Raw genomic sequence first — 18949 nt, forward strand, 5'->3', positions numbered from 1 at the left:
TGATACTTTTATTCGGATATGCAGGGCACCAATTAATCTCTTGGGTTTTGCCTGATTTTCGAGGAGTGTTATGCAACAGTGTGTCCTAATTTGAGCCTGGAATAGCAGCTTTAAAATCACAGGAATGATACATTGGCTTGTGTCATGACCCTACTTTAGTGGTCTATAACTGTGCTTCTCCATTGCTGTCACAATTGGACCCGCATTTTCCTATTGTTGCTTCGTCACGACCCACTTTTGTAGAAACTGTAGTGAACAAATAAAAATGTATGTAAATAAAATGGATGCTAATGGTTAGCCATGCTAATAGGATTAGCGCTGATGTTATGCTAAATTCAAATCAAATAACACACGTGGAGGAGTCCACAGCTACTTCCTTAATTATTACAATGGGGAGGAGGGGGAGAGCCACACCATTGTTGAAGGGACAAACTTCAGGTGTACACAACAATGTGTGTTGCTTAAACGAATAGACTGAAATACAGACAAATACGAGTGAAATCATGTTAAAACATTTCCAATAAAATATTGATGAAAAACAAATTTATAGTGTTAGGAATGTGCTAATGACGATACAATATACCTGGGCATGAAAAGGAACGATTTTAACTTCATAGCTGGCTGGACTATTACCTGCTCAATACTACAGTGCATTTAAATAGAGGTAGGCTTCATACTCTGTATACGTTTGTGCTCTACTGAGCATAGTTCCGTTTCTACAGAAGCTATTATAAACTATCCAAACAATACAGAGTGGGAAACGCGTGCTGGTTTTCACGTCACGAATATCTTATCCTGTATTTTTTCACATCACAGTATATATTGTAATGTTCACCCCCCCCCCCCCCCCCCAATATCGTGGAGCCCTCGTGTTCGTCCATACCAGAACCGGTCTACAAACCCGGTGGAATTTTTGTCTTACTGTGGTGAGAATGACTATTGATTTTTGTGCTTTACATCTGCAATTTTCTAATAGGACCATAAATCAACACATAATAGACCTAGTTGCTATATGTATGGATTACCTTAGTTATACAATAAAATGCCAAGTTTCAAGGGGTATGTTGTGTTGCATTTAATCAACATATGATTAGTACCTCTTACAGGGAATTCTTCTGTGAGTTGTCACTTTATGCCCTGGAGTAGCCCTGCCGTTTCAGCGCTATGCCGGTGGTAAACAACACAGGAGGACAATAGGTCGGAGCGCTTGCGGATGTAAGAGAGACACGGGCCGCATCTCGCTGACCATCAGCACTTCACAAAGCCGGCAGGGATTGTGCGGATGATGCGAGAATGGCTAACCGCCCCGGAATAAACGGGGATGGTCCGTTGGTGAGGTTCTTTGTTGCAGTTGCATGTGATCCCAGGCAACTCCCAATTTCGTTCCCGATAGGGTCAGCAGTTACTGGTGGGTTTTAAGAGTCCCATCTTTGAAGAGGTTAAAATGAAAGCTCACTACTAGAAACATCTACACAACAAACCATGTTATTCCCTGGATTGTACAGTATTTGCATAACAATTTGCATGCTGTCCCAGACAGTGTGGGGAAAAGTGCAACATTAGCCAGGGACTGTCTGCGGTATGAATGTAGCTTCAAACAAAGCACTTAACCTTGGCTCAGTGTCCCGTGTCTGCAAATGGTTTTGGTCTGGGCTTTTCTCTCAAGAAGTAGAGCTCTTTTCTCACCTTGCAACTTCTTTATGGGGTTTGAGACGAAACTGCTTTTGGTTATGATTTATAAAAGTAGATGTGAAGCAGCCCGGGGGCAAGGCTTCCTCTTCATCTCTTTATACAGAGGAGTGGTATGCACGCATTTCTTTCATTTCAACAGCTGCATGATGTCAGCTAAGCACTGCACAGACAAAGTCTGCTCGATCCTCAGCTTTATTGTCAGCGTAACTGAGAGTTGAGTCTTATATGTCAAGCAGCAGCGCAGGCCACGGTTGCTTCTCCTTCGTGGTGCTTTGTGTTTTGTCTTGGTTCTGACTCCTTATTCTGTTGATTGACTCTCTGGGTATGCGCCTCAATGGAGACAAAGGAAGGTGTGTGTTTTTGTTTCTTAATTTTGGAGCGTATACTACAGTGAACCCCCACTGTAGTGAAAATCTGCAAGTAATTGACGAAACCCTCACCCTTAAAAAAGATTTATAAATGACTATAGATGCCACAAGATGGCGGCAAAGCACTACTTTTGACTCAATGAAGCTCCTCACACACACTTCAACATACAGTAATAGTTCCTCGGCATCAAGATGCCTCAAGATGGAAGCAGAAAAATGCCTTCCCTTTTCTCAATGAAACTACTCACTTGTTATTACATTTTATTTGAGTAATAACTCTTTCACATTGAAAATGTCAACGTATTTTTACTGATGTGACAGCCGATGTCCATTTTGCATGCCACCCTCCCCTGACGCACGCCTCTCGTCCTCCTTATCTGCCTCGTCAGGCTGCCAGCCTTCAGCTTCTCTGTGTGACAAGGCTGTGCACTGACCAACTTAGAATGTTGCTTTAGGATCCAATCAAAAAAAGGGGCACTTGGGTTTTGTGTCAAGAGCTTTATGTTCCGCCTCGCGTCCTCCAATTTAGTCCGATCGTGTGTCCAATAATAACATTGTCATGAGGCGGTGTGGGGCAACGGGAGGGAATTGAAGGCACAAGGACGGAGTGACTGAGGCAGTGTCTGTGCTTGCAGGGTTCCTCTTTGACCTTTGATTCCAACCATGAGTCAGAGGATGAGCGATGAGGCGCCCACGAGCCAAACACATCTCCTCTCGGCGTTGGTCATCGGGAATGTAGCATGAGAATCTTTTGGGATGCTTTTTGTGTTCAGCTGTCGAGAATGCTGCTGTCAGAAAAAAAATGTCTGCTACCAGAAAAAATAATCTACCACAGAAAAACTGTCACCATTTCTGTTCATAACTTTTATGGGCAGGATTTCCACAATGCAACGCAAAAGCTGCAATGCATTGTGGGATGTGGTGGTGAGCATTTAGGGCTAGCAGTAACGACAGTTAATGTAAACATTACTGTACCTGAAAAGGTTAAGACACTGCGACTGTACCTGAAAAGGTTAAGACACAGTGATTTGCAAGCAAACCCACTGTTATTTCATCATCAGAAATTGTTGTCACCTATTTCTATATTGTGCAGTATTTATTTTTAAACACAAAACAATCATAATAAAGGAAATATGTCGTTCTGCGGCTGCAACGGATTAATTGCTTTTCCATTCATTTCAAGGGGAAACATTACCTCGGTTTGCGTGCAATTAATTGAAAACGGGGGCACGGAACAAATTCAATTCATAACTCCAAGTTCCATTGTATCTGTTTATATTTGTTTATCATTTGAAAGCACTTATAAACAACAACTAAAGTGAGTGGGGGTGGGGGGGAAATAACATTTGACTGCTTCAATTTAGTAGGAATTTTGAGGGATGCGTTTAACAATTATCAGTGTTATATTACTTACCGATATGGTCATATATAATGATGATGACAAATTTTGCAACAGGATTGAAATAACTACAACTATTTGCTTACGCTTATCCGAGGTCGGGTCATTTTGCAATGATGTTGTGTTGAGTCATCGCAGGTAGATCATTTGTGCAATACCACATGCTTGTAATTAAGCCGAAGCTAGCCATAACATCTGGTGGTGGGGCTCGAAGGCGAGTGCCTGGTGGCCGGGCCTGCACCCATGGGGCCCGGCCGGGCACAGCCCGAAAGGGTAACGTGGGTCCACCTTCCCATGGGCTCACCACCTGTGGGAGGGGCCATATGGGTCGGGTGCAGTGTGAGCTGGGCGGTGGCCGAAGGCGGGGACCTTGGCGATCCGATCCCCGGCTACAGAAGCTGGCTCTAGGGACGTGGAATGTCACCTCTCTGGCAGGGAAGGAGCCCGAGCTGGTGTGTGAGGTCGAGAAGTTCGGACTAGATATAGTCGGACTCGCCTCCACACACAGCTTGGGCTCTGGTACCAGTCCTCTCGAAAGGGGTTGGACTCTCTTCCACTCTGGAGTTGCCCACGGTGAGAGGCGCCGAGCAGGCGTGGGTATACTTATTGCCCCCCGGCTCGGCGCCTGTACGTTGGGGTTCACCCCGGTGGACGAGAGGGTAGCCTCCCTCCGCCTTCGGGTGGGGGGATGGGTCCTGACTGTTGTTTGTGCCTATGCACCAAACACCAGTTCAGAGTACCCACCCTTTTTGGAGTCCTTGGAGGGGGTGCTGGAGAGCGCTCCCGCTGGGGACTCCATTGTTCTGTTGGGGGACTTCAATGCTCACGTCGGCAATGACCGTGAGACCTGGAAGGGCGTGATTGGGAGGAACGGCCCCCCCGATCAGAACCCGAGCGGTGTTCTGTTATTGGACTTCTGTGCTTGTCACGGATTGTCTATAACGGACACCATGTTCAAGCATAAGGGTGTCCTAGGTCGCAGTTCGATGATCGACTTTGTGGTCGTGTCATCGGACTTGCGGCCGCATGTCTTGGACACTCTGGTGAAGAGAGGGGCGGAGCTGTCAACTGATCACCACCTGGTGGTGAGTTGGCTCCGATGGTGGGGGAAGATGCCGGTCCGACGTGGCAGGCCCAAACGTATTGTGAGGGTCTGCTGGGAACGTCTGGCAGAATCCCCTGTAAGAAGGAGTTTCAACTCCCACCTCCGACAGAACCTTGCTCATGTTCCGGGGGAGGCGGGGGACATCGAGTCCGAGTGGACCATGTTCCGCGCCTCCATTGCTGAGGCGGCCGACCGGAGCTGTGGCCGTAAGGTGGTCGGTGCCTGTCGTGGCGGCAATCCCCAAACCCGTTGGTGGACACCAACGGTGAGGGATGCCGTCAAGCTGAAGAAGGAGTCCTTTCGGGCCTTTTTGGCCTGTGGGACTCCTGAGGCAGCTGATGGGTACCGGCTGGCCAAGCGGAATGCAGCTCTGGTGGTCGCTGAAGCAAAAACTCGGGCATGGGAGGAGTTCGGTGAGGCCATGGAGAAAGACTTCCGGACGGCTTCGAGGAAATTCTGGTCCACCATCCGACGTCTCAGGAGAGGAAAGCAGTGGACCACCAACACTGTGTATAGTGGGGATGGGGCGCTGCTGACCTCGACTCGGGACGTTGTGAGTCGGTGGGGAGAATACTTCGAAGACCTCCTCAATTCCACCGACACGCCTTCCCATGAGGAAGCAGAGTGTGGGTTCTCTGAGGCGGGCTCTCCTATCTCTGGGTTTGAGGTCACCGAGGTAGTTAAAAAGCTCCTCGGTGGCAGGGCCCCGGGGGTGGATGAGATTCGCTCGGAGTTCCTAAAGGCTCTGGATGTTGTGGGGCTGTCCTGGTTGACACGCCTCTGCAACATCGCATGGACATCGGGGACAGTGCCTCTGGATTGGCAGACTGGGGTGGTGGTCCCCTTTTTTAAGAAGGGGGACCGGAGGGTGTGTTCCAACTACAGGGGGATCACACTGCTCAGCCTCCCTGGTAAGGTCTATTCAGGGGTGCTGGAGAGGAGGGTCCGTCGGGAAGTCGAATCTCAGATTCAGGAGGAGCAGTGTGGTTTTCGTTCTGGCCGTGGAACAGTGTACCAGCTCTACCCCCTCGGCAGGGTCCTATAGGGTGCATAAGAGTTCGCCCAACCAGTCTACATGTGTTTTGTGGACTTGGAGAAGGCGTTCGACCGTGTCCCTCGGGGAGTCCTGTGGAGGGTGCTTCGGGAGTATGGGGTACAGAACCCTCTGATACGGGCTGTTCGGGCCCTGTATGACCGGAGTCAGAGTTTGGTCTGCATATCCGGCAGTAAGTCGGACTCGTTCCCGGTGAGGGTTGGACTCCGCCAAGGCTGCCCTTTGTCGCCGATTCTGTTCATAACTTTTATGGACAGAATTTCTAGGCACAGCCGAGGCGTAGAGGGGGTCCGGTTTGGTGGCCTCAGTATTGCATCTCTTCTTTTTGCAGATGATCTGGTTCTGTTGGCTTCATCAAGCCGTGAGCTCCAACTCTCACTGGAGCAGTTCGCAGCCGAGTGTGAAGCGGCTGGGATGAGAATCAGTACCTCCAAATCTGAGACCGTGGTCCTCAGTCGGAAAAGGGTGGCGTGCCCTCTCCAGGTCGGGGATGAGATCCTGCCCCAAGTGGAGGAGTTCAAGTATCTTGGGGTCTTGTTCACGGGTGAGGGAAGAATGGAACGGGAGATCGACAGGCGAATCACTGCAGCGTCTGCGTCGTTTTGAGCCTCGCAATCATATTTGAAGATTTTAATGTTGGCGTTCGCTTCGCTTTGGTACCAGTGAGCCGAGAACGCAGTTGGACGCGTGAGTGTAATTAGTCTTCGCCCAAGGCCCCATTAGCACACACTCTACCGAGCTCAGCTGGAGAAAATCTGGACTCCAAACATTCTGTGTTTTTTTTTTTTTTTTTTTCACCCTTGATCATAAGAATGGCCTAATGCTCACATGTTCTTGCGCTTAAGGATTCAGTTTGCCAAAGCCCATTAAAGTCAACATGCTTCTGTTTGTTTGCACGTATCGCCGCGTCTCTTTACGAAAGACTGCAGAGGCCCGCGGGTCGTCGCTCGCCGTGACGGTTCCGCTCGGGTGCCCTGGCGTGGCACATGTTTAACGGCGAACACGTTGGGTGCTGTCGTAATCGGCACTTGGTTTTACCTCCAGGGTCGGAGAGATGTCATGTGAGTGACTCAGAAATGCCAGTCACAAATGGATCCTAATGTCTATTGTAAATGCCTGTGTACCAGATAAGGCCAAAGGACCCTCGCTGGTGTTGTTTTGTGTGCTTTTATTTTTTTAAATTGTATTATTTTATTTTATTTTTTAAAATAAAACAGTGTTGGACCTCATTTAAAATTTTTTTACCTTTCACACCAGTGCACAGTTGAGCCGGTGAGATATGGACTTCACCGTGGTCCACCTGATCGTGGGCGAGAATACCATGAGGTCCTCGGGTTCTGGAGCTGTTCTTCTCATGATCCTCTTGAGTCACATGACATCAGCGCTCGAAGTGCCCCTTGATCGTAAGGCTAATCTACCTCATCAATATGATATTTCATGAAATGCCCATAACATGAGGTCCAAAGCAAGATCTGAAAAAATAACTTTTGATAAACCTCTTGTATTGGATCTCATTATGCAATGCAGGTGTACCTAATGGACAGGGTGATTGAAAAGTAACTTTCAAAATACTTACAAATTGTTTATTGTAATATTTTTGTTTGTTCTTTAAAGTATGAATTTGTACAAGAAATTGATATGAGAGGAAAGTTAGCGTTAGTTTTGATCTAAAATTCTATATGGGCACCAGAGTTAGCCCAGGAATCGCGTCAAATGGTTTCACTTAGAACCATCAGTGGGATGAAAGGCGTAACTTCTTGTATTGAGCCATTCAACTTCCTCCAAAGTCTTTGGTTTGGTACAGTAGATTTGCTCCATTTAAAGAACAAATGCAACAAAAAAAAAAGAAAACATTACAATAAATCAATAATGATAAAGTATTTTAAAATAGGGAGTTATTTTTCAACCACCCTGTATATAATTGTGACTTTTTTTTATATAACATTGAGTGCCCCTATTGTGCATTTAAGCAGACCAATAGCTCAATAAAAAGCTCTATTTCACTTGAAGCTGTGATGTTTGTTTGTGTTTTGTTTTTTGGCTCACTGCAAAAACTAACACCTCTCCGTAATATTCTGTCGCTGTGCGTCTGCGTTCACCTGGTGGACAAAAAGCTAAGGTCCTGGAAGGATGTAAGTTTGCACCAACTGTGACCTAGTGTGGGCTTTTTTTTTTTTTTTTTTTTTTTTTTAATTTGCATTCTTGCATGCAGTGACAATGTTGTATTAGAAATGCAAATGAAATTAGCATTTTTTGGAGTGCTTCTAAGTTGTTATCACAAAAGTTTCAGGACACGACTCAATAATAATATGATTGTTATTTGGCCAATGAGTTTCACTGTCCCAATACTTTTGTCCTTCTTGTGTCGCTTGCTGTGATGTGCCCTAAAAAAAGAAAAAACATCATCGCATGCCTATTAATGACTACCGTTAATAACTCTTACTCTTGCAGTGCCCCAGCCCCCGACTATTACGCTACAGTCACCGAAGGATTACATCTTTGACCCACGGGAGAACATCGTCATCCACTGTGAAGCCAAGGGGAAGCCCCACCCCAAGTGAGAAACGGCACCCGCCACAATTCTTACCACTGATTTCAGTTTTATCTTCCCTTTTATGAAATGATTGATCTGTTCTAGACCAAAGATTTAAAAAGAAGGGGGGGGGAAAAAAAGAGTTGCCACAGCAACGGTGGTCAAGGAAAGCAATCGACCAAGAAACACACATACCTGTCAGATTGAATTAGCCGGCGTGGAAACAGCCTCCTGCAACTCAATTAATGATTAATGCCAATTCCTTTTCAACCATAAAATATAAAAATGAAAGGTTTGTGCTGTTTTTCGTATATTAGCTTTTCTTGGACGAGGAATGGGAGCCATTTTGATGTGGAGCAAGACTCTAAAGTTCTCATGAAGCCTAGTTCGGGAACTCTGGTCATTGACATCAGTGGGGAAAAAGCCGAGGCCTACGAGGGGACTTACCAGTGCACGGCCCACAATGATCACGGCACGGCTATCTCCAACAACATTGTCATCAGACAGTCCAGTAAGAATTCATATACACGTGTTCATATTTTGTATGACTATGCTTGGGTTTACAGTAGATGATGTTGGTGACTCCCAGGGTCCCCCTTGTGGTCGAAAGAAAGACTTGAGGCCATCACAGTGCAGATGGGGGTCTCGCTGGTGCTGCAGTGCCGACCCCCGGCAGGGCTGCCCCCTCCCGTTATATTTTGGATGGATAACAGTAAGTCTATGTTACGATTGAGCCTCATTTTCAAATTCTAGGATTTAAAAAAAAAAAAAAAAAAAAAAAATGCAACTACGTAATGGGGGGGGGAAAAAAACCCAAATGTCTCAGTTTTCCAGAGACTGCCGCTGGACAATCGAGTGTCCCAGGCCCTGAACGGAGACTTGTACTTTTCCAATGTCCTCCCGGAGGACAACAGGAATGACTACATCTGCTATGCCCGCTTCCCTTATACACAGACCATCCAGCAGAAGCAGCCCATCTCCGTCACCGTGCTGGAGAGTAAGTCTGCACCTAACCCACGGATTTGACAGCGCGTGTTAATTTATTATCGACCAGAAAAGCCTGTGTGAAATCAAATATTTTTGCCCGTTTTTGCATGCTTATGATTTGTTTCTGTTACAGTGGATACAATGAATGACACCTCTTTATACAATGTCACTAACTTTAGTGGTGAGTGTTGCTGGTTCATGTCCAGCATTGTGGTGTCACTCCACTCCTGGCCCAACCATGTGACATGTACCTACAAACTCCACCCCGCACACATTGTGACTACTAACCTAAAGTTGTCTGAAGATAGAAGGCACCAGATATGTTAACCCTCAACAAGCCAACAAGCACCTCTTGGTCCTTACGTGTTGTGGTCAACTTTGCCCTTATTGTTTGCCCCTTTTACCCACTTTGATGCCCTCAGTGAGCTGTCATTACTTCCCGTACTCCTTCCTTGTCTCACGGTGTCAAAAAGCCTTAAATTTGATCTCATTTGCGCTCTCTCTTCGTGCGATTAGCCAACCCGACGGGGGAGCGGCGTCCTGGTTTTATGACGCCTCTGGGCGCCTCCAGCACCAAGATGGTCCTGCGAGGGGAGACTCTCGAACTGGAATGCATCGCCGAAGGCTTGTAAGTATGCGTATTATTATACCAATAATGCGTCCGCAACAGAATAAGGTGAATAACGGTTACCGCGGCAGGCCCACTCCGGAGATGTCTTGGCAGAAAGACGGAGGAGAGCTGCCGACCAGTAGGGTGTCGTTCCTCAACTACAAGAAAACCCTGAAGATTTTGGACGTAAGCGAAGCCGACGCCGGCGACTACACCTGCACGGCCACCAACCGCCTGGGCACGGCACACCACAACATCAAGGTCAATGTCAAAGGTAGGAACACCTTTATCCACCTAGTGCACCATAAAAGCCCCTAAATCCTACGGGCTAGAAAGTCGTTATTCCCTGAGCTCTCTCGTGTTTCTCTCGATTTCTTATTTCCGTTTTATTTAACAGCTGCTCCGTTCTGGATCAGCGCTCCCAGGAACCTGATCCTCGCCCCAAATGAGACTGGCATCCTGACTTGCAGAGTCAATGGAGACCCCAAGCCGGATATAAATTGGTTTGTCAATGGAGTTCCCATAGAAAGTGAGTGCAGTGCTTATGGGTCCTTTTCATATAATTTCATCAATACCAGTCAGGAGTCAGAACACTTTTTTTTTTTTGGGGCCTTGGTTTCATATGGATAAATGTCTCCAATGCTGAAACCTCTATCCTTAATGTCCTATTGTCAAAATGCTATTGATGGTTTAAAATTTTAGGCCATTATAGTAAAGACAATGAAGAGATCAATACACAGATTTCACAGCAGTCCAATGCAAATGTAATCTGAACATCAAGATTTCTTCAGCTTCAGAAAAATCATAAACAATGATAACGACTTCAATTTTGCCAAAGCTTTGTTGATAGAACGCAATCACAGAGCACATGATGGTGACGCGCTGAAATACACTTCTTGCATAATGGTAAATATAAAAGTGCATATCGGGAAAGACAAACAGCTTCATAAAAACCGTGTGAGTTGAAACTGCAGATACAAGTGCATAAATTATCCTAACTACTCATTAAACCCATTACACTGTTGTATTTATAGAATCGTAATAATGGTAAAGACGTTTTTTGTTTTTTTTTGGAGACGTTCACAAGTTGATATATATTGCAGAAACTCCTATATGTACAAAAATGTATGTATGTACATCAAATGCACCGTTATTGACCCTTATATGTAACTAGGCAATGCTTGTGAAATATTTTTTCCCCTCGTTTATATGGTCTTTAATTCGCTAGATGCTCCTGAAGACCACACCCGCAAGGTGGATGCCGACACAGTGATTCTTAGCCGTGTGCAGTCTGGGTCCAGTGCCGTTTATCAGTGCAACGCCTCCAATGAATTTGGCTACCTGATCGCCAACGCGTTTGTCAGTGTGCTCGGTAAGTCAGAAACATCAGCGTTGGCATGGAGTTTCGCAAAAGCCTGATGGGCATTTTGACTTTGATCATGTAGCTGAGCCCCCGAGGGTGCTCACTCCCCCCAACCAAGTGTACCAGGTCATCACCAATAGCCTTGCTTTACTACACTGCGCCACTTTCGGCTCACCGATACCAACCATTACATGGTAAAAAATGTTTTAAAAAAAACAAACAAAAAAAACACCTGTTTGCTATCAATTACCCACAACATTTGGGGAGTTATATGTATGCTTTTCTTTGTAGGTTCAAAGACAGTCAGATCAGTATTAAGAGTGAGGACCCCTATGTGATCCACGAGAATGGTACTTTGGAGATCAATGTGGCCCAGTCGCAAAACAGCGGGAAGTACACGTGCATTGCCACCAACAACCTGGGCGTCAAGGAGAACCATGTCTTCCTGGAGGTTAAAGACCCCACACGCATCCTGAAGCAGCCGGAATACAAGGTGGTACAGCGAGGCACGAGCGCCGTGTTCGAATGCAAAGTCAAACACGACCCATCCCTCATCCCCACCATGACCTGGCTCAAAAACAGCGGCGAACTGCCCGACGACGAGAGGTATACTGAACGCATCGTCTCTTCGGAGCGACTCATTAAAAATGAGGTGACATCATTCTACTTGTTAGGTTTGAGGTGGACGCCGACAGTTTGACCATCAAAGACGTGACGGATGAAGATGCGGGCACTTACACGTGCATCATGAACACTACCCTGGACCGGGACTCCGCCAGTGCCACGCTTACTGTCGTCGGTACTTCCGCTCTTTCTTTTCCTGCGTCCACTTTGAGGCACTACTGAGAGTATAGAACTCATGCAAACAGAAGCTTCCACTTGATATTTGACAACTTTTTCCTGCTTTTCTTCTGCTGTCTCATCTATGTGTCACTTATACTAACTTTGTGTACTCTACTCTTGATTCTTACTCTCTCAGAGGCTACTCCTACGCCAGCTATTGTCTACGGTAAACATACACTGTCTACAGTGTAGTCATGTGACATTGTTTGAACCCTCATCCTCACCTAACAACCTTTTTTTTATAATAATAATAATATTGTAATATATGTTTGTATTTTTTTTATATGGACCTCAATATATATATATATATATATTTGTTTTAATTCTCATTCCTTCGTTATTAATAACATTTCCGGTCACCCACCACCACTCGATAAAATGAACAAAAAATTCTAAATTCTCTCTTTTTTTTGTTTTCCCCCCCCAGTAGTTCTAAGGACTATCTTATTTTCGCAGAGAAACCTGACCCGCCCACTGATCTGGAACTCACTGACCAGACCGAGCGGAGTGTTCAGCTCACTTGGATCCCTGGCGATGAACACAACAGTCCCACACAAAGTATGTTTTTTTTTTTTTAAAGGTGATGTTTAACTGTTTTATATTGTAATATGAAACGCTTACAACATGGTCATTTTCTTTCTCAAGAGTTTTTGATCCAGTACGAGGATTTGCTGCACGAGCCCAGCATCTGGGTCAACATGACAGAGGTTGCTGGTACGAGGACCACGGCGCAACTAGACCTCTCGCCGTATGTCTACTACTCCTTCCGGGTTCTGGCAAAGAATCAGGTGGGCTACAGCCAACCCAGCCAGCCGTCGCGCCAGTACAGAACCAACCCAGCAGGTAGGTATCTAACACAAATTTAATATTTAAAAGTAGCCTATTCATGGAGTCTGCTTTCTTTGGCATTCCAGCCCCTGATGAGAATCCTTCAGATGTTCATGGAGAAGGAACAGAACCTGGCAACCTTGTCATCTCCTGGAAAGTAAGCGAGGGGCTGAGGGATTAGGTTTTCCGGTGATAGTAGGGTGGATGAAGTAGCCATGAGGCTTTGGGGCTGTCTCCACCGTTATGCTTTGGAAAAAAAAAAAAAACAATTGTGACATCTAGTGGCAATGTAAAGTCAAGCCAGGCCTGAAGCACCTCCTTATGTCAGTCTTACTTAAGCTCTATTGAGCCAAGGAACAAACTATATTTCACATGAGGAAAATCTCATGGCACACCACCAAACTGTATTATATACTGAAATAATAATGATCCCGTCTCAATTTACTCACAAATATACTCGCTACGTACCTTCTGCCATCTAGTAGGGCATTCAGTTGTTCTGCCTGTCACTATATGTAGCTGCAATGGATCGATGACCAAAAATATACTATTTGTTGTAAATAAATAATCATTTTCAGAGCAACAAAATGTCTTGATTAGTCGCTCACAGGATTCCAGTCAAATGGGCCCGGTTTGGAGTACAAGGTGCTGTGGAGACAGAGTGATGTGGATCAAGATTGGTCCTCCAAGACGGTGGCCAACTCTTCACATTTTGTCGTGTCCGGAGTTCCAGTCTACGTACCCTACGAGATTAAAGTTCAGGCTTTGAACGACTATGGCAACGGGCCGGAGGCCGAAGTCGTCGTCGGTTACTCCGGGGAAGACTGTGAGTGACCTTTTTTGGTTCAAATTTCTCACAAAATAGACTAAATGTTGGGTAACCGGTTCACTTTTTTGGCTGCACTTCAGTGCCTTTGTCCGCCACCGATGGCGTCCTGGTCATGGTTCACAACAGCACCGTGGCACAAGTGCACTGGGAGCCGGTGTCTTCTCACTCAGTCCGTGGGAAACTAAAGGGCTACAAGGTATGCTTCGGACCTTCCCAGGAACAAACAAAATGCGAGGCCTTGAGCGGAGGAAGGCTGTGTACGCGTTTACCCTCAACCCTGACACTTGAGGGTAAAATGTTTCTCTCTAACAGCACACAGCAACAAGCTCATTCAATGATGAGTTGCCTGCAGACGCAAATGTCAGGGGCAGGTTAACAAAGCACGGAGAGACAAAGTATACTGAGATGAAATATAGTATTTAAATACAGTGGACCCCCGCGTACTTGTGGTTTGGCACACGTGGATTCACCTGCAGTATTGGCAGATTTTATTTCATTTTTTTTCCAATGAAACAAAACATTTAAATAAATAAATATCCCAATTATTTTTCTTTTTTCCCCCTTTTTCTTTGTTTTTGTCTTTTTCGGGGGTGAACCAACCCCCAAAATACTTATTGGCGGATTATCCTCGCCTAGTCAAGCATTTTGAGGGTTTAAAAAAATATATTATGTATTGATGTAGAATGTTCAACTTGATTAAAAAGACACTAGAATCTAGTTTTGGTCGAGAATTACCCCTGGTAATATTTCCTGGTGGGTTTCTAAATGTTCTCTTCATGTAACCCCAAAATAACCTCTAAGGCCCCTTTAATGGGTGGCTGAATGTTACATTCAAGTAACTCCCAACCTTTATGGTTCCCAGAATTGCATACTCAATTACTGTAAACCCTAAATAATCTTGAAAAAACTTTAATCGTAACCCCAAAATACAGTTAAAGGATTCTTTATTATCCTTAGAATGTTGTATTTGAGTAACCCCAAAATAACTCTATATTAACCTTTAATGGTTCCCAGGATGTTATACTTAAGTACATTAACCTCAAAATAACCTCAAAGAAGCATTTAATGGTTCACTAAATGTTGCACTCAAGTAACTGAGTCCTGAGAATGTTATACCTGAATAGCCTCAAAATAACACTTTCACACAGGTATACTACCGTCGCGAACGAGGCTTGCATGAGACTGAGGAGGAAGTGGATCAAGAGGCACAACACCAAGTTCTGACCTTCAGTGGGAACCAGACCGAGGGACGTCTGCCGGGCCTCCAGCCGTACAGCCTCTACATCATCTTCATCAGGGTCTTGAATAGCAAAGGAGAAGGTCCTCAGAGTCAGGAGAAGCAATTTGAGACACCCGAGGGAGGTACGTGCACAAAATTTTGCCTTTTTTAAAAAAAACGGATTTAGCTTTATGGTAAGCAAAGTGTCTTGTTCGGATTTAGTTCCAGGACCACCTTCTTTTCTAAACGTCTTGAATCCCAGTTTGGACTCTCTTACTCTGGAATGGGGCCCACCAGTGAACAAAAACGGACGCCTTACTGGATACACGCTTAAATACCAGCCAGGTACGAGCAGCCACGTCACGTCTATGTGGCGGGGGGGGGGGGGGGGGGGGGGGGGGGGGGGAACATGCCTGTGCTTTACTTTCTCACGTCTTTCTCAGTCAGTAATACCACCGAAGTGGGGCCGGTCAAGGTCATGGATTTTCTGGTCAACGAGACCACCGTGACGCTGGACAATTTGAACTCCAGCGTGCTCTACAAGTTCTACCTGAGCGCAAAGACCATCAAAGGCGCTGGCGCCAACGTCACCAAAGAGGCCTCCGCCGTCATGGGAACAAGTGCGTGAGCTCAGACATTAGCTTCACAATTACAGGGAATTATATGAGCCTAATTACGGAATCCAAGTCAAACGCGAGGTCCTGCCACACTCAAGCTCCATTGTCGCCACTATCTTTTTATTTTACCAACCTCTTGCCCAAAGTCACTTGCAATTGGCTCCAGCTCATCTACGACCCTGATAAGGATAAGCGGTACAGAAAATGGATTTATTCGATAAACAATTTTAAATATTTTACAGTCACATTTAAAAAAAAATATAAAAAAAAAAATAAATAAATATATATATATTTTTTTAACACCTCGACAAATAACTTGGCCCATCTGTGTTTTATAAAATCAAATGTGGACCTTGAGTGCAAACGTTTGCACACCCCTCCTTTGAAGTGACGGAGCTATAATAATAATGTGATCAAATCGCATGCTGTGTACACTTTTCGTACGGCTACGACCGAGTGTTCGAGTGCTCTTGAACCTCAGCATGTCGCCGCTCACTTTCTTTGTGTTGTCTCACTGTTTTCCGTGTTCTTTCAGGCCCCACACAGCCCCCTCCTCACCCAACCTCCCCCGTCACTCAGTCTGCGCACCCCCCGCTTCACAAGGGTACACAGCATTCCATCTTTCGAATTTAAAGCCACCGACTTTACCCTATACAATCATAAAACTACACGACTCACAAAAAGTTCGGGATATTGGGCATTGGGGTGAAATTTCAGGATGAATCTAAAATGCTCTATAAACTTTACAGGTGAACTTAATTTGACCATCGTTCAACTTTTGAATGCATTTTTGAATGTTAAATATTTCAGTCGTTGTTTTGCCCAACTTGCTGTCTTCTAACAAGGAGCTGAACGGCAAAATTCACTAGAGGTGTTTTTTAAAAATTGTATTCCCCCCCCCAACATCCTGTTTGAAGAATCACACTGCTGTTGATCAGTTTTTAGGATTTGTTTGGGTTTCATGATGTTAAAAAGTGTGAACAGCATGATAAAGACGTGTGTTTGAATACCTATTCTAATTCAAAAGTTAAGAGAAGGTTGAATTAAGTTCATGTGTAAAGGGAGTGGATTTAGGTTCATCCTGAAATTTCACCGAACAGCTGACTATCCCTTAACTTTTGAGACCTGTGGAGTCACCTCCACAACTCGCTGCTCATGCGGTGAGATTTTAGTTTTCCAAAATAATACGGACGAGTCACGAATAAGTCGTGTTATTATGCAAGTGTATATGAAAATGTTGACATTAGCTAACATTAGCTGAATAAATACCAATATGGGGTCACTGTGTTTTTATGTGCGTGAGAAGAGGGGTTTGGAGGTGATTCCACACTGCACTCTTGGAACTTTTTGAGAGGGGTGTATTACCGCATTTTGGAATAAAAGCATATTTTCCTTCCTGTTGTGTACTTAGCGCCCTCTGTAGGCCCCGTGTTTGGCATCGTGAACACATCAGTGTCGGAGGAATGCGCGCTGATCACTTGGGAATACTTTGGACACCATAAGAATATTTATGTGGAATACATGGTAGAAAACAGTAAGGCTGACTCTTGGTGTTTTGTAATACAATCTTCAAATTGAGTTCGGGAAGTAAACGTCTCTCCTCTCCACCCACAACTGTCGATTTCAGGTAAAGAGGACTGGAAAAAGGAGTCGGTAAACGGCTCTCACTCGCATATTTTAAAAGGGTTAAAGCCAGGGACGTCCTATAGGGTGCGTGTGGTAGCTCGAGACCCGGCCGGGCCGACGCTCCACACCACAAGTGAAGAGGTGGTTACAGTGCCAGGTGAGGCGGCATGCCTCAGCGTAGTTCTTTATCTCTCATTAGTCCCATTAATCATTTCAGAAAGTAGGTTCTGACTTGTGTCCCCGCATGTTAAGTTGCAGTAAAAATAATCTGTAAAAGTTTCATTTTGCTGTTCTTGCTCCCTTTTATTTCCCTTATTTCTGTTCATCATTGCGTAGTAACCCATTTTATAGCCACGTCAATATCTAGCGGTACTTCCAATATCGGCTTGTATTCCACACTCTTTTTCCAACGGGCTCAATCTTTGTGCGTTTGTAGCCGTGCCCAGTCGGCATGTGGACATCGCCACCCAAGGCTGGTTCATTGGGCTGATGTGCGCCATCGCTCTGCTTATCCTGGTGCTCCTCATCGTCTGCTTCATCAAGAGGAACAAGGGTGGGAAATATCCAGGTACTCGCGTGCACGTCTTTTTTTTTTTTTTTTTTTCGTAAATCAGGATAGAAATGTTCAAATCGACTTGTATTTTACCAATATTACCAGCGCCAGAGCCCGAAGGTGTTCGCAAAACACGTCTCCAATGCTAAAATTCAGGAAATAGATCTTCCGAGCAATCCTGACAAAAATGGGCTTTTTGATTGTTTTTTTTTTAAGGTAGCGCACAAAATGGCCAAGACAGCATCTTAAAATGAGAACCCTATTGATTTGAATCATCTGTGTCTAATCCATAGTGAAAGAGAAAGAAGAAGCACACCAAGACCCAGAGATCCAACCCATGAAGGAGGACGATGGCACATTTGGAGAATACAGGTGAGAGGGATACACAACTTTCATTTTTGTCTTTTTTCTTTTCTTTCCCATTGGTACTTTCTCACCTAATGTGGTTATTTGTACATAGAAGATTCTGTGAAGCTGCAGAGACACTCTCATCACGGGACTCCTATGCCAAACACAACAGAGGCAAGACCAAATCGAAACAAACCCTAACAACCATCTAATGAACAAAAAGCACAGTATTTGTCCACTTTAACACATTTAATGCCATTAACTTTTTTTAGTTTTAGTTGTAGAGAGAAGACAACATCTATTTTATTAGTTATCGTTAGTTGTCTTTCCTGGCTTTTTCTTATCCTCGCACTAAAACAAAAGATTAGACTACATTTACAAAACATCACTTTGAGGAAATGGAAAAAAAAGACGATTCTCCTCGCACAGTTCTCCAAAAAAAGAAGCGGGCTTGCTTCAAGTAGCAAGGTGACGAGAATTCCCAAAAATGACCGTCTGTCAACAACGCCAAATCTGGTTGGAATGCACTGCAGCGCAAGTATAACGTACCAAGAATTTAGAAAATTGGAGGATGGGTTCCGGAGAAAATATAGAAAATGTTTTTTTTTTTTCGTTTTTTTTGTTCCACCTGCCACTGGCACAGACAGGCACTGCGGACGTTTTCAAATGGAGTCACTTGCCGTGAAAACTCAATTTAAATAGCACAAATGAAACATTGTTCGTAAGATGAGCAGTGTGGACAATAGAATAGGTTTTGTACTTTAGTAGTAGCGAGCACATTTTTTGTGGGATTACTTATACATATTTTAAAGCTGTCAGAACCTCCGCAGACACTTATTAATCTTCCCCACATTCCTATTAACTTCTACCATACTCTTTCTAGACTCACACACCTTTTAAACTCTTAAACATACAGTAATGCACAGTAGTGCTGTTCACTATTTATACTTTATTCATTAAAACACATTTAACCGC

At 44.8% G+C, this 18949-nt stretch overlaps 1 protein-coding gene across 9 annotated transcripts in view; it reads left to right on the forward strand.

Annotated features, from left to right (window-relative positions):
• nrcama (neuronal cell adhesion molecule a) overlaps positions 1-18949 on the forward strand; it is a 32865-nt gene that overhangs the window by 9731 nt on the left and 4185 nt on the right. The window contains exons 3-30 of one of the 9 annotated variants that reach the window (XM_061668487.1): positions 6876-7021; positions 7733-7750; positions 8070-8175; positions 8469-8662; positions 8741-8863; positions 8978-9148; positions 9272-9319; positions 9655-9766; positions 9838-10022; positions 10146-10277; positions 10977-11120; positions 11194-11305; positions 11403-11717; positions 11786-11910; positions 12091-12120; positions 12411-12512; positions 12600-12797; positions 12869-12939; positions 13383-13608; positions 13692-13807; positions 14760-14973; positions 15053-15175; positions 15274-15450; positions 15983-16051; positions 16859-16981; positions 17075-17230; positions 17510-17641; positions 17920-17998. In XM_061668487.1, coding sequence (XP_061524471.1) covers positions 6898-7021; positions 7733-7750; positions 8070-8175; positions 8469-8662; positions 8741-8863; positions 8978-9148; positions 9272-9319; positions 9655-9766; positions 9838-10022; positions 10146-10277; positions 10977-11120; positions 11194-11305; positions 11403-11717; positions 11786-11910; positions 12091-12120; positions 12411-12512; positions 12600-12797; positions 12869-12939; positions 13383-13608; positions 13692-13807; positions 14760-14973; positions 15053-15175; positions 15274-15450; positions 15983-16051; positions 16859-16981; positions 17075-17230; positions 17510-17641; positions 17920-17998 — 3725 coding nt within the window. In that variant the 5' untranslated portion in view covers positions 6876-6897. The remainder of the gene's footprint in view (positions 1-6875; positions 7022-7732; positions 7751-8069; positions 8176-8468; positions 8663-8740; positions 8864-8977; positions 9149-9271; positions 9320-9654; positions 9767-9837; positions 10023-10145; positions 10278-10976; positions 11121-11193; positions 11306-11402; positions 11718-11785; positions 11911-12090; positions 12121-12410; positions 12513-12599; positions 12798-12868; positions 12940-13382; positions 13609-13691; positions 13808-14759; positions 14974-15052; positions 15176-15273; positions 15451-15982; positions 16052-16858; positions 16982-17074; positions 17231-17509; positions 17642-17919; positions 17999-18949) is intronic. The other 8 variants (XM_061668488.1, XM_061668489.1, XM_061668490.1 and 5 more) reach the window with 8 other exon arrangements.

Source organism: Phycodurus eques, chromosome 22 (genome assembly GCF_024500275.1).
Source record: "Phycodurus eques isolate BA_2022a chromosome 22, UOR_Pequ_1.1, whole genome shotgun sequence".
NCBI lineage: Eukaryota > Metazoa > Chordata > Actinopteri > Syngnathiformes > Syngnathidae > Phycodurus > Phycodurus eques.